At 39.5% G+C, this 26,395-nt stretch overlaps 1 protein-coding gene across 5 annotated transcripts in view; it reads right to left on the reverse strand.

The window, feature by feature from the left end:
• ALMS1 (ALMS1 centrosome and basal body associated protein) overlaps nt 1–26,395 on the reverse strand; it is a 76,050-nt gene that overhangs the window by 37,325 nt on the left and 12,330 nt on the right. For 3 of the 5 annotated variants that reach the window (XM_037388060.1, XM_037388069.1, XM_037388049.1), the window contains exons 2-7: nt 24,077–24,211; nt 22,263–22,458; nt 10,401–10,518; nt 6,859–9,073; nt 3,444–3,603; nt 245–1,792 (exon numbers count right to left, since the gene is read on the reverse strand). In XM_037388060.1, coding sequence (XP_037243957.1) covers nt 245–1,792; nt 3,444–3,603; nt 6,859–9,073; nt 10,401–10,518; nt 22,263–22,458; nt 24,077–24,211 — 4,372 coding nt within the window. The remainder of the gene's footprint in view (nt 1–244; nt 1,793–3,443; nt 3,604–6,858; nt 9,074–10,400; nt 10,519–22,262; nt 22,459–24,076; nt 24,212–26,395) is intronic. The other 2 variants (XM_037388079.1, XM_037388088.1) reach the window with 2 other exon arrangements.

The following is a 26,395-nucleotide window of genomic DNA, read 5'->3' on the forward strand; positions in this document are numbered from 1 at the left end:
CCCATTCTATCCCATTCTATCATACTACATAAGATGACTAAAAAACATTGATCATTTAAGCCCTGTGCCATTAAAGCCTACACTAACAATATAATATAAACACCTTTAAAATCAGGGGAAGAGAATCTGGTCCTCTTACATCCATACCCCGTCATTTCAAAGCAATCCCTTAAACATATACCTAAATAAAGATTTGCCATTCTAACATAACACTTGATAAAACACAACTGAGACATTTTATTACCTCGTGCTTTCCTCTCCTCTTCATCTGCACTCTTCAGAATTTGTGTTGTATGTATCACAGATGATCCATTTCTCAGAAGGTTTTTGACATGGGCAGCTAGTGAATCTCCACTGCTACTGTCATCACTCTCTTGCATGCCTCCTGCCTTGCTTCCAGCTACACTAGCTTTAGACAATATGCTCTGGAAACCTGCAACACTGGCGACACTGCCTAGAGGCTCTGAGGAAGAAGGATTCCCCAGAAGGTTTTTGACACGGGCAGCTAGTGAATCTCCACTGCTGCTATCATCGCTCTCTCTCATGCCTCCTGCCTTGCTTCCAGCTACACTAGCTTTAGACAGCATGCTCTGGAAGCCTCCTGTGACACCAGTGACACTGCCTAGAGGCTCTGAGGAAGAAGGATTCCCCAGAAGGTTTTTGACACGGGCAGCTAGCGAATCTCCACTGCTACTGTCATCACTCTCTCGCATGCCTCCTGCCTTGCTTCCAGCTACACTAGCTTTAGACAACACGCTCTGGAAGCCTCCTGTGCTATCAGTGGCACTGCCTAGACACTCTGAGGATGAAGGATTCCCGAGCTCTGAAGTTCTTACAGTGCTGACTTCACTACTTCCATTGCTTTGTGCAAGACCCACCAAACCAGGCTGATTTCTGTCTGTAGTTACACTACTACAACCTTCTGGCTCAGCCCTTCCTACAGATTTTCCTGACCTGAACTCTTTGGTCATTTCTTTCACCATTTCTTCACGACTGTGCAAACTGGTAACAAAAGAATTTTCCCATCTTAAATTGCATGCGTCATAATTCAGCGGATTTATTACCAACCCTCCTTCTTGCATACTTCTTTGGGTCATACTCTCATCCCATGACAGTATCTTCTGAAACTGAGGGATGTTGTCTTTCCCTAACCTGGAACCTTCAGGGCCATCCTCCTTTCTAATCAGCACTGGGGAAGACTCAGTAGTTTCTCTTGAAGAGGCAATGGAAAAGAGAGGATCACGCCACCTGCCAGCTATATCCTCTGCCTCTGCCAAAAGCTCACGTATTTCTTGCAATGTGCCAGATCCAATCAAAGAATCACTTCCGTGACCCTTACTTCTCTTACTACCTACACTTGAAGTTTGTGATCCTCTGTCAACTTCCATTTCATTTTTAAGTCCAGCCAAAGAACTGGCAGTCCATCTCTGCAGGCTGCTATTCACATCTTTTGACTCACTTTTAGCTAGATGATCCTGAGCACTTTTTGGAACAAGCATGGGACTCTCTTTGTCAGAACGGCAGCCAGGTGAAAGAGTCTGCCGCTGCTGGTTTGGTTCAGCTAGTCTGGAGACAGATGAACACTCTGCCTCCCGCTGTGTGGAAAGCGGAGCAGTTATCTGCAGTTGGTGGCATGACATACTGCACTGACTCACTGGTTTGTCTCCAAAAGATCTCGAGAAGTAGGGAGAGAGTTCACGGGGTGACATAGTATCAGAGCCAACTTCTGAATTCATTGGTATAGACATACTGAGAGCAGAAGTGCCGCAGTTAAAACTTGTTTGCAATTTACCTACAAAGAAACAGAAAATTCATTAAGTTTAGGGCTCCAGAAAACAGCTGCATCAGTAAAGGCTACTTTTTCCTTGTACTAAAGGGCTTGTAAAGGAAAGGAAGAATTCTAATATTGGAAAACATTTAGGAAACTGATTTTAGACTGAGACTCGAACTGAGACTTCCATGCAAATTGTCTACTGAAAGATATCTCTTAGACCATTTTGGATAAATACCAAAGAAACTATAGAACTTAATTAAATTGCTTTTAAATAAATGTTCTTAGGTAAATGACATAGTGCTGCTTGAATGCCCAAATGAACACTCATATTATAAAGGTATCCTTGCAAGAAACAGAAGGGCTGTGGGGCAGTATTTCTAAAATATCCTTTTGGACGAAGTCAAAGGACACACTACGGATAAGCTTGTTTCCCATTACTGGTTAGAAAGGTCCAAAAGCAGACAAGATACATATGCAAACGCTAGAAGTACAACACCTATTTGCTCACTTTGTTAAAAAAAAAACAAACTAATTTAATGGCAAATGCTGTTCTTAAATCCAGGCTGGCAGATACACAGGGCAATGAAGAGCCTGCTCCCAGGTACGGCTGCCAACAGCTGTTTACTTTGTTTCACATGCAATTTTGTTTCATGGCCCAACCTTGATATTTTCAAGCACATTAAACAGTCCAGCGCCCAGCTGAATAATACCTCTGTTGAGGACAACTCTACCCTTGTACCAATTGCCAAGTTGTTTCAGTTGCCAAGTCTCCCACAATGCTTAAAGAAGGTAAAAATAATAAAAGAAAATAAGCAAGTCCAACAAGCATAAGAAGAGATGCGCTTAATCACTTCTGGTCAGAAAAACAGGTCAGTGCAGGATTCTTGAAGTCACAGATATTCAAAGGTATTTTGATTAGACAGGTATTTGTGAAAACCCTTCAGATCCACTCTTCCCCACTGGCTACAAGATGCAAATGCCAAGACAGAATATGTTAAGGAAAATACACATTTGAAGTAGTTGCAATGCACATTTTCACATTTTAATGACACACTACATGGGCATGTCACTGAAGAACATCTTAGGCCTAATTGAGCACACACTGTTCTTCATATAGAAATGACTCAATACTTGTTAAGGTCATATCAATTTATTAAATTTTTTTATTATTTGTAATGTTGAGATGGATGGATTTATGAACTGATCTGGTCAGTCATAAAATGCACGTAACTTTTTGTCACAGTGAACACACCAAGAAGTTTCAGAAAGAAAGAGAAACCAAGACTTACTTCTCTCACAGAAAGAAAAAGTCTGGTAACATTTCTTTAATCTTCAGATACAAAACACTTTCTTCTTAAGAACTCTCGTAAAAAAAGAAATAAAGAAAATAAAGAAAAAAAAGATAAAATGTCACTGCACTGGCTAGAAGATGTCACATAGCCATGACTCTCTTAGTGAGAAGGCACGTTTTCAAAGCTTTTAATGCTTACTTTTCCAATGCCAAATATCTCACATTAGAGATGGGAGAAGATCAACTTGTATGAATGAAATGGCACAGCACACAAGAAGAAACACACTTGACACTACCAGGTCAAGAACAACCTCACAGGTGAGTCTGAACTTCAGTGTTCTCTAAGGCTTGCACAACACAAGTTCTCCTTCCCCATACCTTGCGGCTGTGGAGTGGTCCTTGTCAGCATGTCAGTGGAGTCCTTCAGCGTCCTAAGCTCTGAAGGGGAAAATTCCACTTCCCTGATTGGTCCTCTGGGTACAAATGGCATCAGTATAGTTCCAGGTGACTGATCAATGCCAAGGTTGTGAAGATATATCTGGTAAAAGAAGAAGTAACACATAGAGCACTCTTACAGAACGTCAATAGATTCTCAAGTTGCACGTTTTCCACATCATCTTAAACACAAACCACTTGCTTTAAAACATCTTGTGCCTCAGCCTTGTCCAACTTGCACTAACAGTTCACCCAAAACACTAAAGCAGTCACATATGAGACATCATTGCCAGTTTATCCTATTCTGTGGACCATGACTGACAAGCCTTTTTTCTAGCTAGTATGAGTAGGCCTATGCAGTGGACACCTCACAAGCCTTGTGCAGCCCAGCAGAATGACCTACAGGTCTACTCCTCATTAATTTATGTTTGGCAGTCACTTAGAAATAATTTGCAAGATCTGTTCTGGTGGTGATAGCTTGTGCTTGCACTCACCAATAGTTTTCTTCTTGGGGTTTTCCTGACCTTCATCACGCACCAAAGGTAGCAACTGGCAGTAGCCTGCTACCACCAAACCAGTGGTTCAGCCCTTTCCACAGGACCCAGAAACAATGGAAAAGGTCAGCAAAGAAGAGGACACATCTTGCTCTTGTGACAACAGCCAACTGCTTACAGCCTTTTTACTCAAATGCATGCTCTGTACACTGCATGAGCAAGAACTCTGGTACTTCAGAGGAGACTGGTAAACTTCAATGACATTTGCCAGCTGGAAGGAGAACACAAAGGTTTAGTTTAAACACCTTCTTCCACCCCAAATGACTGCTGCACAGAAAACATTATCAGACTTAGAAATTCAAGCTAGGCAGCACGGATGTTCCTCACTCTTAAGGACATGATTGTTATGAGCTAGCTGTCATGGCAAATAGTTGGAAACCCTTTTGTCAGAGCTGGTTAAAAAGTGTCATGAAAAAGCTTTTGTGATGTTGCTGTAGGGAATAAACTTGTGCTGGCCAGGGGTTAGGATAATTTTCTGCTGTTGATAGTTTTATGAAAAGACACAGGTAGTCTAATAGATAATTGTGCACCTACTCAGTGGCCTAGTGTGCAACGAACAAATTTCAGCAGTGCCTCAAAAAACTCCCCGGCTATGAAATAATTTCTGGATACAACCTACTGCACTGGTTTAAGACTATAAAACGTAGGATACTCAAGCATACAAATTCTGACCACAATCAGGACTTAGTTTTACTAGCGCAACTAAAGCAATAAACCCCTTCAATAGTAAAGACGGCATAAAATGCATGTCTTTTTCCCTTTTCCATATGTACAGAACAAACACACACAGGCACTATTTGCATTTGTATACCACCTATACATGTAAAAATTGCCATCCAAGTATAACTTCATTAACATTTAACAAAGCAGTTAGAGAAGCCAAACAAAAAAAAAAAAAAATCACACTCAAAACCTAAACAAAAAAAATACACTCAAAACCTAAAACTCTTCAATATACTAGAGAAAAGTGTTATGAGGCTGAGACCAATTGGCTCTGTGCAACATCCAGGAGACTGTCAGTTCAGACACACACAGCATCATTCCCTGCATTAATATATGTTGAAAGGTGGAGGAGCCTCATGTAGATAAAAGCCTACCAAAGGTCATCTAGGATCTGCTGAGAAAGCATTTTCTTCCCTTTTAACAGAGCAACTAAGTTTAGGTACAGACATTATATGCAGAAAACAAAAAGAAACCACCAAATTTGCCTTGGCTTAACCACCTGTAGGGGCAAGTTAATTAGTTTAGGCAAGTTGTGTCCTAAACTAGCCAACAAAATAAAATAAAATGCCATGTAGATCTTAGCCAACTACGTCCTATGATTTTACTGTAAACCTACACATTAACAGCCATGAATATGACCTAATGTCCTCTACCTTGTCAGTGATTTATAAGAGCAGAATTCCTCAGAACCAGAGCTGGAGAACATGCCTAATTATAGACATTTCAAAAAGCAGCTAACAGACAGCCTTTACATCTCATGAATTTCATTTAAAATATCCTCCCTATGATATTTATATTTGTTTCAACATGTATTTGCAAAGACAACTGAGTGAAGAGTGCTTCTAAAACACAGTTCCAAAGACCTAATGATTACATAAGTCATCTTGTGAGAGGAACAGCCACTTACTCAGAAGATAATTACATGTTTATCATTAACATAAATCTGCATATGATTTTCTCTAACACTCAACAGCTATTAGTATAGTTAACATGGCTGCCACAATCTGCCCTCCATTCTCACCAACCACCCTAAAATGGGGAAGAGAGGAAAGAAATCTGCTTTAGCCAAATAAGATATAAAGGAGGAAAAGTATGGAGAGGCTTTGAACATCCTTTATATACAAAGGATCAAGAATTTATGTCTTAGATACTGGAACAAAGTGAACAAGCAAAATGAGTATTTATAGAAAAAAAAAGCAATTTGATTTGCCAAGGAGTTCTGTGTTGGTTTTGCTATTATTGAAGATCTGTGGGTGTGTGAATTTCATCTCTCTTCTGCAGCCTAGCATCTCCTTAGTCAGCAGTTGAGTTTCAACCTCATGTTTGGATAATTATAACCTGATCTTTTGAAAAAATCTGGAAGATCAGAAATGGCTTATCAATGTTCTGCTAAAAGTGCTATAATCAATTTATTTACAATTATTTTATCAAATGGATTTCACTTTTTATCACTAACACTGTGTCCTGTTCTTGCATCCTTTATGTTCCACTACCATCATCCACCAATCTTTACATTTCTCTTGCATTCTGTTACCATGATACTACCATATATACCTGGAAAAAAACAAAAAATACCTTTCCCATATCCAACCCTTTCTTTGCCCTTGTTAAGTATTACTGAAAAAGTTATTATTTTTTCACCTCTGTATTTAAGATAAGCTGAACTAATATGATGGATGACATTCACCAGTAGCACAGACCAGCATAAACCCATTTCATTTAGTCTGCGGTGATGCAGATCCTAAAAGTCTACTACAAGAACAGTGGGGGGAAAGGGGGGATGGGGGAACGGATAACTCTGAAACCACAGTTTAAATTACAATCAGTTATAAAGGGTCCTTTAAGATTTTTTTATGCTTACATAAAACAATATTTGCTAGTATTTCTAGAAGACAAGCTATTGCATGACAGGTTCCCAACATGATTGGATATTGGAAACTAACCACAAGCATGCTAGCATCTTGTTCCTGAGATACCTTCTGTACTCTGTCCTACTCACTCTATGACAGCCGACTGTACTATGATCTGTTCAAGATCAAAAGTTAAAGAGAAGAGTTAATAATTGTTAGAAAGTAACTTACTGGGATCCTTTCTTCAATATTAAGCTCTTTTTTCTCTGGAGTTTCCAAATCAGTTGCTCCAACAGGGACGAAGTTTTCATCATTTACGCTGGCAAAGAAGTGCCTGGAAACCACTGAAGAGCACTCTGCAGAGCCCAAGCCTTCCTTGTTACTGTCCCCAGAACTAACAGGAAGATTCAAACTATCTGGGGAAATATCACCAAAACTGTCCTTGCTGACATGGCCAGCAGGAATATTTAGGTTTTGAGACTGATTTTCAAGAGCTTCAGAATTCTTCTGGTCATCAGCTGGAGAGTCTCCATCCTCTCTAAGGAGCTGAGCAACTTCTTCACTGGAAACAAAAACATTTGGGTCTGAACTTTGTCCTGTACTATTGCCTTCTGCATCTTCACTGCTAGATCCATAAGCAATATTAGCTGTAAACTTCTGTATCATGGAGCCTCCTAAACTTTCAGACACTCCTAAAACATTGCTTTTTTCTTCTAGAGGCTGCACTGCCCCTGCCAAATTTGCTGGTGGAGTAACTTCAGCCAAGGATGTGTTCCTACTGGAAACATTTACTGCATTGTCAGACTGAGATCTGGTCAGATGGTGGACAAGCAGTAAGTTTTTATTATGAAAACGCAAACTTCCCAGGGAACCTGTCCCTCTGGAGGTAGGAGCAACATCATCTGTGGGGTCTCTACTGCTTTTTTGTATTGACAAAATATTGTTTAAAGAACTGGTAATTGCACTGTAAGCTTTCCTTGTAGGAGAAACTCCACCTGGGTCACATGAAGTCACTACATCAGACAACTCCTCTGGCTGGCTCACATTCCAAGCCCCTACCTTCTCCATGAAACTAAGTGATGGGAGAGACTGAATTCTTCCAGTGTGGGGGTACTTCAATTTGAAGGACTCAAAATGTTTACTGTTGTCTTTCTGAGCACACTGCAGTGAATGTTGCTTCTCAATAGGTACAGGTTTACTGGTAGATGAGCTCCCTGAGGTTTCTTCATTTAAGCATGAAGGAGAGGCCTGAGTATCTGATTTGATCACCAGGACACCAAGTTCTTCTGCCTTAACATTTTTCTTTAGAAGTATCCCTGGAGTAGACTGATAGCTTGGATGTGCAAAGTGTACAGAGAATGAGCCATCACCTACAAGGTTAAAGGAAGGGGAAATGCCTGCAACTTTATGTCCCCTTTCTATGGAAAAATCTGAAATAGTTAATTCAGTCCTGCTTACTCCAGGTTCTCCTTCCACTGGAGCACGCTCACTCCATGAAGGAGGTGCTTCCATGTCAGTCACAACTAGTTGTTTAGGTGCACAGTCACTGGTGCTTGTCACAGTAGGGATAAACTCCCCTTTCTCAGATCTCACTACAGGAGATAGTTGTTTCTGCTGATGATCTAGGAAAGCTCCCTGCAGTTCCTCAGTAACAGCCACAGCCTTCAAGGTTTCAGAGCCATTTAAATCTACTCCATGTTCCTTCCACATTCCACCACCTGTTTCAGAAGCCTTTGCAGAAAAAACATCCTGAGCATCTGAATTTTTACAATTGTCTTTCTTCAAATCAGATAAATTATTAGCCATATCAAGCTCAGGAACCTTCTTTGCTTTCCCCAGCTTCTCTAGTTGCTTTGTGCACCCTTCTGACTCACTCTCAGCCATTTTTACATTTTCCTTTTGCATGGCTCTTTCACTTTTTTCTGAATTCTTAGTCAGTGCTGTTTTACAAGAGTAGTTTTCCAAAGATAAGAACTCATCATGCCTCAGTAACTGTCTGTCTTTCTCTGAAAGCTCAAAAACAGTAGTTGGTACATTGCTGTTAGGGGAGAAATGTTCACCTTTTACAGATGTGCTACAGATCTGCTTTGCAAGAGAAGCTTCCATTTGGTTCAGTCTATTTGCCTTCATTAGCATCACCTTTGCAGTGGAGTGTGCTAAATTGTCACTTGTTCGGGGAATCAATGCCTCCTCATCAGTACAATTTTTACAGTCTTCATTTGTCTCCTTGCTCACAAGGAGTTTTCCAGAAAAAGAGGTTGGCTGAGACAAAAAACCACTACAGCTGGCACCACAAGGTTCCACATGACTGAGTGGAAGAGGATGCTGGGACAACGTAAAGCTGGATACATCAGAGGGAGATTCCATGTCTGTCAGTGACACAGCTTCACTGACCGGCAAAGGCTTTGAACGCTCCTCAGACACTCCAGAAACATCAGGGACTCCCCTAAAAGAGGCAAGAAAAATAAGTGAACTTCTGATCATATTTTATATTTCAACATCCATATTCTCTGCTTTAATGGAAGAGTCAAAAGTAGAACTTCACTCAAACAAGTAACTGGGGTTTAGCAACATACACATAATTACATCCCCTGAACAGGCCACAATGTGCAGAAATGTAAATAAGTCCAAACAATAGCAAAAAGCCCTACTGCCCTATAAAATAAGAAGTGAAAATATTATTAGTTTCTACTCAATATGTCAACATTTTTTAACCTATTTAGGACTAAAGTATTTTTTACTAACAGGATGTTTATTGGTTAAATAGAGGAGCTGCTTACACACATACATAAACTTGTGTGCGATTTGTTGGGTTTTCTTTTTAATATAAATCACCTACTTCAGTTTCATTGTATCAATTATTTCTTTAAAGGATAAAAAATAAGACATGTCTCAGATGAAGATAATCAACAAATTCCTATAAACTTCTACTTTTATTGTGGATTTTGAATTAATAGGGGTTTTTATGTGAAAATGATCATCAAACCCCAATTCATATTACTCCATGCAAGCAGGTGACTAGCTCTGATGGAATGAAGTACTGAACCACAAAACGAAGTCACAACATATCACATTAGGAAATAAATCTGCTTCCTATCACACACCAAAAAAAGTACAAGGAAGTCTAACAACAGTAACACTGTAAATGTGTGTGTTTATATGCAGATTTTCTTTTTTTCCTCTTTTTAATAAAGGGCAGAGGATTTCCTGCCTTCTTTGCACAAAGAGAATCATTTGTCATGCCTTGAAATGAAGGCTTGGACAAAGACTTTTACTGAAATAGCTACTTCTTTATGTATTCCTACTTTCTGTAAAAATTCGTATTTTAAATTACACATAACATATATTACTCCAGTATATACAAACCACAATGCTACTACATGTATGCATGTATTTACCACTGTAAATACAAGCTGTATCTGACTTTTGTCCCAACAATTTCATGAAGTTTATTTCAGAGTCTAAGAAAGCTAAGAAAGTGTCTGAGAGGATGGAGTTCCTCATTTTCCCATTTTCTTCAGGTACATTGGGACGACAAGTTCAGAAGAGGCTTGTTCTGGTTTTCCCTCATTCAAACTCTTTTGAAGGCAAAATAAAAGATGAGCAGAACTCTGACAATGCCTTCTCTATATACAAAACAGAGTAAACCACACCTTTGTCTTATTTCTGTGACCACAGAACTGTAATGATTTAATTATCAAATGTAGGACAATTCACAGCCACTCAGGAAAAAGGTTTACATTCTGTCACGACACCAGGTAACTTTATCCTACCTTAAGGGAATAAAATTCATTCCTGATTGCTGGAAAAGCGTCTCATCTGAAAACCTTTGGCCTTGTGTTGAATACGTCAGCAGCGGAAGACGGGGAGAGAGTAGACTGTCCTGAATATCTGTTAACAATAACACAGTAATAAAAGCTTGCCAGGCAATCCCTCTTTCAACTGCTCTGCCAACTAATATAGCCTTCAAAATCCAAAAAAATGCCAACTGCAGTGAAAATGATGCAATCTCATCATTTAAATCCTCTGCTGAAGCATGTTCCCTCATGTGTTAAATTCAGCTTTCTTATATCAAATTCAGGTTTCTTCTCATCAATCTCAAAACGCTACATGACACTGACATCTTTAACTTACCCTCTTATCCTTAAACTTCTCTTTGCACACAACCCTATCCTTTTCCACTCACTGGTCAGCACCTCCCCTCGTGATCTCCACGGAGTCCATACACATCAGAAAATGACCACAGGGCTTCTACCCAGACCACCCTTTACTTCTTTAAACTGATGCCTTTCCCAGTCTCCATTTTTCAACAAATTTTGATTACGGCAAGGGCTGCATAGTAGTTTTTTTTTCTTAAGGGTTTCAAGGTACAAGTAATAATAAAACTTAGCCATCATAATTATACTAGTAACACTGTCTACCACTGTAGCAATACATTTTAGTTTCTATCATATATTTCTTTGTTCTTTGAGGTAGCTGGCGCTTCTTTTTTCAGTTCACTGCCTACAAAAACAAATTGAAATGTTTTATAGCACAAGAATAAAAACCACTATAAGCTGGTCTTTGGTAAGTGTAAATGACTACATACACGTTTGATAGATGCAAAAACTTTACTTCCAATACTTTGATAAATAAGCTTTTTTTTTTTTTAAGCAGAAAAACTATTCGTCAGAGAGTATGACTTTCAGAACCAGATTTCACATTCACTTAATTTAGGTTCATTAGTTTTCAACCATCTCAGACAAGCCATACTCTGCATCACTTACAGAAGCATAATCACATCAGATAAGATGACCATTACGCACAAAAAAAATCAAGTTTACATTACATCAGCTTTTTCCTGAGGCTCTCTACAATCTGTATTACATCACCTGATGAGTGGTATCCAACCACAAAACATTTCTGATTCATTTTTAATTTAATACTTCCAATTAACTTTTTTTAATTACTTTAGAACACTATGTAGCGAGAAGATAATTATATGGATAGAAATAATTCTACATCACACAGCAAAGCTGGCTCAGAATTTGGATGCCCCTTAGTCCCACCTCATAAGCAGCTAGAAAAATAGTAATAGGATTGCTATACAGTTTCAAAGATCCCCTTCTATCTCAGCAGCTGTCTCTACCACATGGCCAGCCCAATGCCTCTTAGAGGAAGCCAAATTTATACTTTAGCATCTGTAGTACAGATGGCACAAACATGCTACATCAACTTAAGTGGGTAATTTTTGTTTTTCTTACCACCCAGTACCTCTTTAAAGCTAAACTCTTCCCCTTACTTTATTAGATAAATACACTAGTCACCACTCCATTTCACTTTCATCTTAACTATTTGCAATACCAAACACGAATGAAAAGAAAACAAAGCCACCGGCTTTTTTGGAAGCTCACAGGAAAGGAATCAGACTCACAGACTGGTCGGGGTTGGAAGTGGCATCTGGAGATCACCTAGTCCAGCCCCTGCCACAGCAGGTTCCCCTCCAGCCGGCTGCACAGAGTCGTGTCCAGGCAGGTTTGAATGTCTCCAGGGAAGGAGACCCCACAGCCTCTCTGGGCAGCCTGTGCCAGGGCTCTGCCACCCTCACAGTAAAGAAGTTCTCCCTCACATGCAGATGGAACTGCCTGTGTCACAGTCTGTGCCTGTTGCCCCTTGTCCTGCGCTGGGCACCACTGCAAAGCGCCTGGCCCCGTCCTGACACTGGCCCTTAAGGTATTTGCAGACATGGATAAGATCCCCTCTCAGTCCAGTCTTCTCCAGGCTAAGTGGGCCCAGCTCCCTCAGCCTTTCCTCACCAGGTGATAAGGGGACTGGAGCATCTCCCTTTGTAACCTCTGCCAGTCCCTCTCCAGTAGTTCCCTGTCTCTGTGGAACTGGGGAGCCCAGAACTGGACAGAATTATAGGTATCTTTAAAAAAATAAGTATGCATAGCTACTCCTAAGCAATTTGACAAGAGGAGGCATTCAAAAGAGCCTCTAATGTAGACTGGTAGCACCTGTGCAAAGCTGGTTGAAAAAAAAAATAACTGTAACACACATGGAAGTACAGAAAAAGTAGAGGAGAAAATGGCAGCATCAGCATAGAAGGAGCAGAGGCCAAGAAAATATGGAACAAGGTCAGGGAAGTCTCATTTATAACATAAAAGTGTCTCAGGACCTCCGTTATATTACATAGCACAACCTAGACTGTGGTCTAATGTACCAGACTGATTGGTACTTACGTGATTTTAATCACAATTTGAACTGTGATTTAAAATCATTGAACAGGAGACTGATCTAATTCACTATAATCTCCTTAGCATTTATTTAAAATGGTCTTTACAGAAAACAGAGGTTTGTTTTCAGTGGCTGACACTGACTTAGAACTAAACAGAGCTTGCACATTAGATTCCTTATTCCCAACCACTAACTGGGAGTAGATAATATTTACAATGCATTTATTCTGTTTAGTGTATATTTACTCGAACAATTTTTTGTTGTTATACTTGAAAATACTGAGTAGATTAATCATAATTAGCTTGGATACAGAACTGCATTAAAGATGCAAAAACATGTATTTTAAACAAACATTAAGCCAGTTAGAATCTAAACTATCCTGGCTGTGTTAGATGTACTTTTTTCCCCTCCCAAACCTTCTTTAACATTTAGAACGATATTAGTGAACAAAGACAATAGTAATTGCAGTTATCAAATTAGACTTGTCATCTCACATCATGATACACTTCATGTTTTCAGAACTGGCATCTCATTTTTATTCATACAATAGTAGAGGAAAATAAGCTTTCCTGATTTTCAGCTTAACTTCTTTACTTTGAATTAAAATGTGTTTTCAAGCTAATTGAAAATCAGAAGTTATTAAAGAAAAACCTTTTTCCACACAATAAAGACAGGGTATGCTGTCTCTGTAAATGAAGAAACAAAAAAGACTGAGGGAGGGAACCAAAAATAACTAAAAAACTGTCAAATGCTGTCAGAAATAGATCTTGCCAAGCCATTTTTTCATAATGCACCTACACATATATTGATAAAATAAATGTGCATATACATATATATACACACACACAAGTCACAACATTGGGTTGATAAATCAATGCTTTAAAGATATATTATATCAACAAAAATTCAAGTACCACTCAATGTTTGTATTAAAAAAGTTGACCAAGCACTCAAACAGATGAAAAACAATTTAGCATTCTGCACGCACAATAATAAATAGGAAATCCTCACTGCGTCTAGTGGGTCCCTTCAAGACCCATTCTTGTCCCTGCCCTATTTGAAACTCCAGAAATCCCTAGGGTCTTACAGTGCTGGCATGCAGATGAGGCAGGTATCTGCCAAGCAATGAATACTGAACTACACGGACCATTGATACAGGGCAGCCTGGGTCACCTGGCATCACAGCATGGCAAAGGATACAAGTTTTAGTACAACTAAGTCCAGCCCTGCCTTGGTGGGAAACAAAGCACCCCAGCAAATCCAACAGGAGTCAAGAGCTACCTCAGCAAGCAACAACTTAGACGAGGACTTTGGGTCACCATGAACAAACCACTGATATGAGGCCAGCGCAATACTGTATCCAAAATGGCAAGCAAAATTTTCAGCTATATATAAAAAGAATAGTGAATAAGTAGTTACAAGAACTATTCTTTCCAACCTTGTACTGAAAACTACTACTGAAATGGTATTTGCAGGTTCTGAGGACCATAACTCCAGTTGCAAATATCACAGGAGGATCAGAGGAAACTGCTACAAGATTGAAGAAACATGCCTCATCATAAGAGCCTCCTGGAACTAAATCTGTTTAGTGTAATCAAAGAGAAGATTAAAGGTGACCCGATTACCTTTGTATGCACATATGCAAGAACAGAAATTTGGTCATTAACTTCAGATAATATACAACAAGAATCCAATGTAAAACGCTGAAGCTACACAAACCTAGGTGACAAACAAGATGCTTCTGGGTGCATCAACACACAATACAATGTAGCTGGCTATCTACAACAGAACGGCTTCAACAGTTATTTGAACAGCACAAAAGTCTTGCTTCAATTCTCTCTTCCCTCCCTCCTCAGCCTCTTACATGTACTCCTAAACAAGAGCCATCAAACTCTCTATTTCTACTGGAAGTAGCAAGACTACATCTCAGCAGGAAGGGACAGCTCAAATCTCTCCACCCCAGCCCAGAGAGGTGTTTCCCTCTCCTTTTCTTGCAAAGGCAAGAGAACTCAGAAATTTAACCATCTCCATTTCCAAAACTGCTATTACATTTCAATCCAAACAGCAAGCTGATCTGATTGCACAGATTCACACAGTGGGTTTAGCAGAGGGGATGCAGCAGCAACAAGCATGCAGAACAAGGAAAAGCCAGACTCTTCCTTTTCAGTAGCAGACTTCAGCCGACCAAATACACTGCAAAACTGTACCCTCAGTTTAGCCTCCATTTCAGGCAGTCCTGCTCCCCCAGCTCCACCAAGGGGTGTTCCGATTTTGCCATGTGTCAGAAATCTGCCTTAGGCTGACAGTACCCTAAAGGAAGGACACGGACCTGTTGGAGCAGGTCCAGAGGAGGCCATGAAGATGGTACGAGGGCTGGAGCAGCTCTGCTTTGGGGACAGGCTGGGAGAGTTGGGGTTGTTCAGGCTGAAGAAAAGGCTCTGGGAAAACCTTAGAGCAGTGTCTGGTGCCTAAAGGGGCTGACAGGAAAGCTGGAGAGGGGCTTTTTACAAGGGCCTGCAGTGACAGGACAAGGAGGCATGGCTTTAAACTAAAAGAGGGGAGATTTAGATCAGCTATTAGGAAGAAATTCTTCCCTGTGAGGGTGGTGAGGCGCTGGCACAGGCTGCCCAGAGCAGCTGTGGATGCCCCATCCCTGGCAGTGTCCCAGGCCAGGCTGGACGGGGCTTGGAGCAGCCTGGGCTGGTGGGAGGTGTCCCTGCCCATGGCAAGGGGTTGGGACTAGGTGATCTTTCAGGTCCCTTCCAACCCAAACCATTCTATGATTCCTCAGGGGTTTCCAATTTGAGGAACTGTGGTGGTGATCCCTGACTTGAAACAGCAGATGACTGACAAGACCAGGAAAGAAGAGTGAGGAAAAAAGGGAACAGAAAAAAAAGGAGGAAAGAATAGTCAAGATTCACTGCAGCCACATCCTCAATGGAAACCCTCTCTTCCAGCTTGCCCGCTGCAGCAACCTGCAGAGATGGCCTGTAAAAGCACCCTTGAGGAGTTCAACAGATGACATTTAACTGGGGCTACAAAACCAAATTTTTTATATATATAATATAGAATTCCTGCTATGTCACATGTTCTACCTCCTCTGGCATTTTTTAATCTTATAGCACATGAATTCTAATATTTTCAGTAACTTTTCTTCATGAGGCAGAAAGATCATTACTATCATATTTGGGATGCTTACATTGATTTAGGGGCTCATTACACTCAAGACATAACCTAGGTTTTGCAGGCAGAGAAGCTGGTGCTTGATGCTTAAAGCAGCAAGTGACGTCAGTACAACACTCTTCAAGCATCTCGTGTCAAAACAGTAATTCTTCCTGCTGTCGCTCTGAAGGTCAAAAGCTTCCTCACAGTTGAATTCACTGAACAAGCAAAGCTGGGCACGCTACTTTATCTTACAGCCTGCTGACAATTCTGAATGCCAGAGTCAAATTGCCATTTGTGGAAGATAAAAAAGGAAGGCAAAACAAAAACAAAACCTTCTTGGCTTTGTCAATCTGTTCCACAATGTAAGAGGAGCAATTTCAATACAACTGTCATTGTGATTTCCCTCCCTCCCTATATGAAATTCAAAACACTTTTGAAGAGAAAAGGAACAAAATTAGTATTATAGCTTATGTTCCTCCTTTCCCTCTCACCTTTCCTCCTATATCTGTAAATGTAAGTGCATATACAAAAAGCCTGTAGCTACTGGCACACTCTCTAGAGAGCAACAAATAAAATAGCAGCAGTATAGAGAATTCTCACATCTTTGTATCATATTAAAAAGCCTTATGCTTCCTCTTTAATTCCAGTTGCATTTAAAATGCAAAACCTGACAAATATCAGGAAATCTTTCTTTATGAAATGGTTTCCGGTTCTGCAAATGACAATAATGGGAACAAAATGTTATAAAATATACTAAATACAACAACCTTACACAGAGGATGTAGGTGAAGACGCAGAATGCCTAACCTACCGTGTCCTTCCACTTTCTATCTTCAACCTCAATTTCCTATATGGCAAAACAAAAAAGGGGGTTTTATTCAGTATTAAGCAACTCTAACCAGACAGCAACTCCCTGGATGTTCACATGGCTTTGCATCACAAAGCTGTTTGTAGACCCAAACATGAGATAGTCAAGAGTGGGTTTTATTTCATAAAGGAGAAAACCTCTTTGAAAACATCTCTGTAGTAGTTCCAAACCCACAGCAGCCAGCAATTAATTCAGCTATACAAAGCCTGTGTGCCTGTATTGCTATGTTAGAATAGGACCTCCCTCCATCTTCCTAACACTTTGTCTAAAAAAAGAAAAATCAAAAAGGCTTATCCAGTGTAGACTAAAAGCAACACATTAACTTTCTACGGGCAAATGCTTGGGATTTCCAGTAAGTTACCTGAAATTTTTAAGAAATAAAAAAAAAGTGCTGGTCTTCCCTTTAACACTTTTGTATCACACGCAGGATTTTAAAAGTTCCTTCAGTAGATGTTTATCTCTACTCTAACGTCATACCAGATTCTGCTTTTACAGATAGAAGTCATCTTCTGTCTTAAATGGAAATGCATGTGTATTCACCACTACAAAGTTACTAGAGAATCCCTGAACAAGTAAAACAAGGTTCAAGCAGAGAAACAGCAATTTTTTTGAACCAGATAATCCAAGTTAGCAAAGCCAAACTCAGTCTTTGAAGAAAGCATAACAGGAGACACAAGGGCTAGTTGCAACCATCAGTGTGAGACCTACAGTGGAAGGCACTCAGCTTTGGGCCTCAGAGGGGTTGGGTTCAGTATGAACCAGAACCTCAGAATCCCAGTCCACCAGAGATACTCTCTCTTCTTAGAGGCTCCTTCACAAAGGATAGATTATCAAAATAACCACAGAAACTGATGAAAATGAGCAAAAGCTGTACACTGCAATAACAGCCAAACTCATAAAACCCTCAAGAGTTGCTATGAATGTCTACCACGCTATTCCCAACGCAATTTCAACTCCATCCCCTTAAGCAGTTGTTTAACTTCAGAACAAACAAAAACCCCAGAAGCAACCTACATACAAGTAGGATTACACAAGCAAGTACAGGAATGGCAAACTGCGTGTTCAACTTTCAGTTAACTGGAAGCAATACAGGTTTATTTTATAATACCACAAGCAATCATGTTATTTGCCTACAATAATTTAGTTTTTTCATGAAAAACCCTAGCTCAACCGTGTAGTGAAAGCAGTTTTAGAAACACCTTTATTCAGCAATTTCAGTTACATCCTGGAGAAGTCAGTCACAAATACAATAACTTAATGGGAAGAGTAACACCTGCTTTTGCAGAGTGATCCTCTAAGGCAGGGGTCCTCAAACTATGGCCCGCGGGCCAGATACAGCCCCCAGGGTCCTCAATCCGGCCCCTGGTATTTACAGAACCCCCCCACCCTCCCCCACCGGGGGTTGGGGGGGGAAACCAAGCAGTCACAGATGACTGCCTGCCACTTCATCCGCGTGCTGGCCCCCTGTTTAAAAAGTTTGAGGACCCCTGCTCTAAGGGGTATCAATTCAAAAGAAACACTTTAGGCTTAGTAACAGCATTGTTACGTGTTTCCAAGGAAGTGTCTGCAAGTACATGCATAAAAGGAATCTAGGTGGGACATCATAAAATAAAGAAGAAAGAAAAAGCTTTATGAGCAGGTAAGAAGCTCACAGATGACACAACAGTAAGTTACAGTATACATACACAAAGGTTTGTGCAGGAAAAATTAACAATTCAGCTGGAATTGAGACAGAGCTAATTTTGGAAGCCAAATGTTAACATACAGTGCATGATCACTGATGTTAGAACTGGCATTTAAGAGTTGAAAAAACCTCAGAAATCTATGTCTAAATGCAACAACTGCAAACTTAAGAGCAGAATCAACCGATTAACAGTCATGTCTGGGGGTCTGGTGAACAGTTGTTTCGCACAGTAACTTGGACACACAAGGAAGCAGAAATGCAATAAATGGAAATAACGCAAATAAAGTAAGACAAGCAAGGAAAACATTCTAGCTTGGGTAACTAAAACGGCTACTGAAAACAGGCTTGGCTAGTTTTGTCCCCCATAGAAAGCACAGAAGTACACCACTTGAGTCATATGGGTATTGTTAACCACACATTACTTGGTTCTGAATTTGTTAGTTTTGGTTTCATTAAATGTACGTGTACAAAAAGGGGAAGACACAATACTTTGCTGATTAACGCCCACAGCTGAAGCTTGAAGTTAGAAAGCAAGAGGAAAAAAATGAGCAAATAAATTAACAAGAAAAATGGATCTGATAGAAGTTGGCTTTATTTCCATAAGAAACAAGTTGGGGACAGATATGTTAACTATGATTAACAGCAATGACTGAAAATGTGAGTCTCTCCGTTTCCATTATTTTGAAGTTTATTAGAAATTATTACAATGAATCCATAACATGCTTTGTATCTTAAGATGCAGAGAATAATGCTGCATCTTTGTAAAGAGAAGTTTTCTTTTTCAAAGATGTACTACTACCAGTGGACTAAAAATTATAGCACCAGAATTGACCAGAATACTCTGACTCCACATGGGAGAAAATGAATGTAACTAAGAACGGATAAAGGTGAAATACTAAATCTTGAAACTTCCCAAACCAATCTTTAACTCAACTGTGATGAATAGATGTGAAAGGAAGCACAGAAACGCCTAGCTTTTCTGAAGTAGAGATGTTAGAAATGGAAAATATTACTTATATATATAAATTGCACCCAAATGCAAGTGGTAGCAATAAGGATTACTAATAGGACAGTAAACACTATAAATGGTGGTTTATTGCCACAAAAATATAAACAAACAGCCTGGGGGAAGGGGGGGAGAAAACAAACAAAAAAACCCCTCATGTGTCTAGATTGGTGTAAATTCCAAGCATGGAACATAATACAACCATGGTATCAGGAGAAATAAAAACCAGGACATTTAACATCAAAAATAAAGATGACCGCCAAATAATAGATGCACAATCCCCGCTACAATACCAAAAATAATTATAGAATCACAGCATGGTTTGGGTCAGAATGGAGTTTCAAGACCATCTAGTTCCAGCCCCCTGCCATGGGCAGGGACACCTTCCACCAGCCCAGGTTGCTCCAAGCCCCGTCCAGCCTGGCCTTGAATGCTTCCAGGGATGGGGCATCCACAGCTGCTCTGGGCAACCTGTGCCAGCGCCTCGCCACCCTCACAGGGAAGAATTTCTTCCTAATAGCTAATGTCAATCTGCCCTCTTTTAGTTTAAAGCCATTCCCCTTTGTCCTGTCACTACAGGCCCTACTAAAAAGTCAGTCCCCTTCTTCCTTATCAGCCTCCTTTTAGTACTGAAAGGCCACTATTAGGTCTCCCCATAGCCTTCTCTTCTCCAGGCTGAATAATCCATCAGTCACTTTGGATACCTAAAGTGAGAGCTTGATGAATCATTAATGGTGTGTTAATAGAGCTAGAAACACATTATGAAAAACGGAGTTATAACAAATTCATCTGTCCTACATGAATACAGCCTGCAGAATGCTGTACTTGATGCAGCAACAGCTACTTGCACACTAGCACCGATCTGCAGTTAATATTCCTCTCACCTATGATACTGGAAACAGCTGTGTGCACGTTCTTTCCCTGTACCCAGCCTGCTGGGGATCACATCAATAAACTGAACCCCACATAAAAAAAAAACAGTAACGTCCTTCCTGTGTATATCCAGGATGAAACACATACAGCGCCCACCCATTGTGCAACAGCTAATCAGAATTACGGAATGTGGAAGTGTGCTAGTCTGAGATTAGTATGGCTGGAGCAAACATTGGTGAATTACGATAAATAGAAGAAGCAGCTAAAGTACAAGGAAACATCAAGTCAGAAAACACATTAAGCTAGAAAAACAATAGCTATTATGATTAAGTGATGCAGAAACCCTAACTGTTCACCATTGCTGCATTATTCTTAAAGGATGCTCACAGCTGTACTACAAACAGGGCTTTAACACCCCACAGATGAGGGTTTTTTATTCCAAACCACACTGTTAATGGTAACACTTGTAATACGTAAATACAATGCACATGGGTTTTCACATCTTAGTGCTGTAATTAGCAATATTGAAGACAGCACACCAATTGAAAATGGGTGTTCTAAAATGGGTGTTCTACATTCCGAGGCCCAGGTGACCAATATATTGGAAAGAATCAAAATCCCTATTAATGTGCTACATTCCAATATGGGTATTGTCCAAACCCAGAGGGAAATGTAAGGACTTGTAACAAAGATAGTAATATTGATATGAATGAAGACTGTGTGTATAAACTTGTGTTTAAGCACTGGAACACTCATTAGCAGAAGGTCCTGTGCTCTGACAACAGAAGGATGACAACAAGGTTGTTCCATTTGACATACACAGCTCCTTTCTCTGTCAGGCCAACAGGACAGCAGACTACAGCAAAGCACCACTCCAGGACTTGACAGCCAGTATGCTAGGCCACCGTGTTACAGGCAAGCTAGATTACTCATGGGGGGATAGCGGGGAGGGGGGAAGAAACAAAACAGTTGGTGCTTGTGAGTGCAACAGTAGAAGTGGGTAAACATCAACTTACTTAACATTTTGCACACAATTACCACCTTCCCCTTCCATGTAGTCTTTGTTACACTAGCTTCCTACATAAGCAAATCCCTTATCTGGATAGTTTGGGTTAAATCTTGCAGTAGTATAGTACTTCTAGCTATAATTCCTCAGTTTTTCCTCTTATCTGAAAAGGAATACATATACTGATTACTTAAAGAGCAGTAACACTTGTAAGATACCTTTGTAAAGAGCTACTGAAAAACTTTTAAACCTGTATTTGGGGATTACTTTGTCTATAAAGATCTCCTATAAAATGCAGTGAAACATAGAAGCAGTGCACAGTAGCTTCAGTATGTGAGAAAGGGGTGCAAGCATACACACAGTTTTATCAAACTGTTTTTCATGTTACCAATGCAATTATGTCTACTTTATTATTACATCTCCTATTCTAAAATTATCAAATATTTTTTACTAACAAATCTACATAAATTAAAATTTCATTGTAATTTTAAGGACGCAGAGAACTATCACCTCACCTAGAGAGAACCCAAAAAAATTTCTAACTTTACTCAAGTTTACTACTAATTCTAAAGGAAAATAAGACTACAGTTTTACCAGAGAAGAAATAAAATCAGTTCACCTGTTAAAAGATCCAGGGAAGGTACACAAGCCCTTATCTCGTTTTGAAGATGGTCTTTGACAACAAAATTACATAGAATGTACCTTGTAAACACCAGTTCTCAGTAAGAGAAGTCAAATCCAGGTCAGGGATTGATTTAAAAGGAAAAGTAAGATCCTAATTGTTTTGCAGTTAAGTAAAAGGCAACTTTGAACATACCCAGCAGTAAGCCATGTGCTGTATCTCCAGGAAACTGCCTTCCAGATGCTTCTGCTGAAGGCAAAACTCCTTCCTCCAGTGTAGGGAACTCCGTCAGGTCATTTCTATCACAAGTCAGGCAAAGCTTTGTCTCTGAGGCAGCAGTTAAACGGCTGGCATCCACTGCTGCTGGAAGCTGATACCATGACTCAATTCCCTAAGAACAGGTGGGGAGAAAAAAAAAAAAAAAAGTGCTCTAGCATCAAGGAAGTTTTATAAGACCTACTTCCAAAGGAAATAATGACTAAGTTGTGAAACAATGGAATTATTGGTTCTAAATTCTGTACAAATACTCAGTTTTTAATGTAAAATTATGATGTGCTATAAACTCCTGAAGTCCAGAGTCAATCCTCACTACTGCCTAAATTGTCATCGCTCACTATATGATCACCAGCCTTCCATCACTTGTCTGAAACTGAGCTCCATCTCCAAATCCTGCCACTGCAGAAGACTTTTTCCAAACCAGAATGAAATCTCTCACTTAAAGAAAAACTGTGGTAAGGACAAACAGTTCAGTAGGATGCCAGGCCAATCCAGTTCCTGACACTGTGTAGTAAAGATGGTTTGCATCATACAACTGGGGATTAACAAGCAGAACGGTTTCTGATTTGTCTTTAAATAAAGTCTCTAGTTACAGAAATTCTGAGTTCACACAGATAATGCCTGAGTATCCTAACCAACTCTTCGGTATATTTTAAGAAAAAGATTTTCAGTTCATGTTCAAATCAAAAGAAGCATCTTTAGTTCACATAATTCATTAAAGAATTTGCATTGGGATTACTGGGGAAGTAATTAAACAGATAAATTTTAATTATAGAAAAGGCACAGACCAGTCTTTAGTGCAGAGAATTAAGAATATCAGTCATTTATAAGGCAAAGCATTATCATCAGATCTTTAAGGTCCCTTCCAACCCAAACCATTCTATGATTCTATATGTTAATAGAAACAATTAAGTGTCCCAGCGATGGCAGAAGTACAGTACTATTCCTACTTAAGAGCTGCAAGCTCTTCTACCTTTTGAAACACTACCAAGGTATTAAAAGCTACTTTTCACATCAGAATTCTGCCATATGAACTATAATTTTTGCACAAGATTCTTATAATCATTTGGAAACCAAATTTTTTTATGAACTGTCTTTTCAAAACACCTGTGATCTTATGCAATTCTCAGAGTAATTAAGTATTTGGCAGTATATCCATCAGATCGAACTATTATGACTATATCACGATGACAGTACAGTTTTTCTTAATCACATATGAACTCATCACTAAAAGTAGTCAGATTTCACATGAACTGAAGCATGGCTCCGTGCTAACATGTAAAGCAGCTATTTTGAGGTAGACAGATCAGATAATTTAAGAGGCAGTAGCAGGACCAGGATTATAGCAAATTACAAACTGAATACTGATCAAAGGTGCTGTTGCAAAGAAGAAAACGTTACACTAGAAAAATATACTAGGCTTATAACCAGAAAATAGGAAGAGGGGGAAGGGGTGGGGGAACAAATGAAATCAAATCACTGAACTACTGTAGATTCAGTTTTGAATGGATAAATGTCAAAAAGCTTTGTACCACTTGGATCAAGACTACATTAGATGACCTGTCAGAGTTCAGAACAGTCCTATTTTTCCATGGTTCCAAGATACAGGAACAGAGAACTTTACAGGGTGAGGACAGTGGAGGTCTAAATTATGCAGATAAAGCAGTTAATATTCTTTTCAATCACATAGTTAACCTTCAATCACAAGCAAAACAAAGTACAGTACAAATAACCTGATTAATGGCAACTTTCTGCCTTATTTCTTCTCCTAGGGAGATCCCACTGGTAACTGATGCCTGGGTTTCACTACTGCTGTGGCTTAAGGATTCTTCCTTCCAGCTGCGACGTGGTGGAGTTGTTGCAATAGGCTAAAAGAAACAATACATGCTTTCAAAACAGAAAATAATTTCTTCGTATTTCAACACATATATGTATTTAAGTAACAGATAATGAAATGTATAAAATACTCAAGCCATCCCCAATGCCAAAGGTTGGACATCTGCTTCAACGTAGTTAGTGACCAAAGTATTATCCAGAGTTCCACAATTTAACTAAAAGAGGTAGATTCATTTGCCACTTTACACCCCAAAAAACAGTAAGCATGATGTTCTGCACATTAGCCAATCATTTCAAAGGGCCAGAAATTTATTTCTCATTCCCAACCCATGTACATGCAGCTCTGAGTAAACCACAAAATACCAAAAAAGCTCATCACCTTGTCAAAGTCAGGTTCCAGCATCTGCCCCATCTCATTTATTAACAGTGATTGTTGGGGGGGTTAATAGTAATATTTTTAATTTTATTTTATTTATTATTTTATTTAAAACAGAAGGGGTTTACTTGTATCAATGTTGTAAACCAGATTTTAAAAGCAACCTTATGGAAGTATCTTAAATCCAGTTGAGGTTGATTTCTATATTATAATTTAGCAATACCTGACATACTTTAAGGGCATGAACTGAAGTTAAATTGAACTGTTGCCTAGAAAAGCAGCTGTAACATTTTTTTTCCTACAAGGCAACAGAAGAAGCTGTTCTGAAGTCAGAATGAGATTTCTCTTCCATAATAGCCCATGCCTGAGGTCACTGCAACTGTACAAGCTTTGCCCAGACAAGAAAGCCGGTCAGGTTCAAACATAATGGTATATAAGTCTGAAAATAGCCATTTCTGGAACATCAAGCTTCAGGCCGAATAAAAATGTTCCAGGAAAGTAGCTATCGGCTTAAAAAAAAAATCATAGAGACTAGCACTGAGTATCAGGTAATATTATTAATATAACAATATAACATGAAGCCTCAACCAGAAGAACTTGTAGCTCCCCCACCTCTTTTATGCCCCTCTCTGTCCTCATCCTCTTCCTCACATCAACTCTATTTCCAATTTAACTCACAAATATATTTTTAAAAAGCCTAGCTACCCTTGGAGTTATTTTTTAGTGACCAAGCCAGCAAATGCTGGGATCTGAAGAACACTGCAGTGGGGGCGGAGGCAGGAGGAAGCTCCTCATCACCTACTCCTGTACCATGAATTATGTATCTACTACCTGGTGGTACCTGGCTGCCATGAGAATTGAAACAGCCCATAATGTGGCAACATGTGAAGGGCCACAGTAAAAGGTCACACACTGAGAAAAGGAGAGGGTCAGTGAGAAAGAAGCAAATGATTTCCCAGAAGCCTGCCTTCCACATGAATAATACTGTTGGATATGTGCCTTCAGTTAAGAAGTCCTCCAGTGACAACGGTGTTTGGGTTTTTTTAAACAGATTTTCTGATAAATTAGTCCAATATAAATTCGAAAATTTCCATTCAGCAGCGCAGATCTACCTTGATGGACTGAGCAAACCATTTGCAACCACTATCACAAAAAAAGCAAACAATAAAAGTTTTCATAAAGACATTAATTACATTCTAAGAGATCAGACACAAGCTTAGAGAATAGTCCAGAACACAGACACACTTCAGTGTAAAAAGAAACATGTAAAATTCAGCATTTGAGGTTGTTTTCTTTAAATGTGAATATTACCTATTAGATTAGCTAAACTGACACCTGGTTTCTGTTTCACTCTTCTTATGCACTAAAAAGCTGGAAAGCATGTGAATAAAAGCTTAAGATTTTTTTTTAATTTTATTACAAAATTGCTAGCCCATATTTGAACTTAAGAAAGGTGAGTTCACTCAACTATTTATGGCACCTCCTCAGTTCAATGTGATTCTTGTACAAAACATATCATCTTCAATCCATCCACAAAAAATAAATTACAGCCATCACAAATGAATATTTATCCATCTCTTGCATTCCTAAGAAGCCATTAATTATGCCATGGAGACAGTGGATTGACAGATTTCAGAGATAAGCTGAGGAAAACCCCTTCAATTTTGACTCACTTGTTGAAGGGACACCTTATATAATCATCATCCTGTGGCTGGGTTGTCTACCTACAGAGAAAGAATTTGGGCCTTCCCTCCAATTCCCAATTACCAGCATCCAGCCTTCCAGGGCATAGCTTATTTTCACCCTTACTAAGTCTAAGAACATGCAAAGCTGAAGATGG

This window comes from Falco rusticolus, chromosome 1, assembly GCF_015220075.1.
Source record: "Falco rusticolus isolate bFalRus1 chromosome 1, bFalRus1.pri, whole genome shotgun sequence".
Classification (NCBI taxonomy): Eukaryota; Metazoa; Chordata; class Aves; order Falconiformes; family Falconidae; genus Falco; species Falco rusticolus.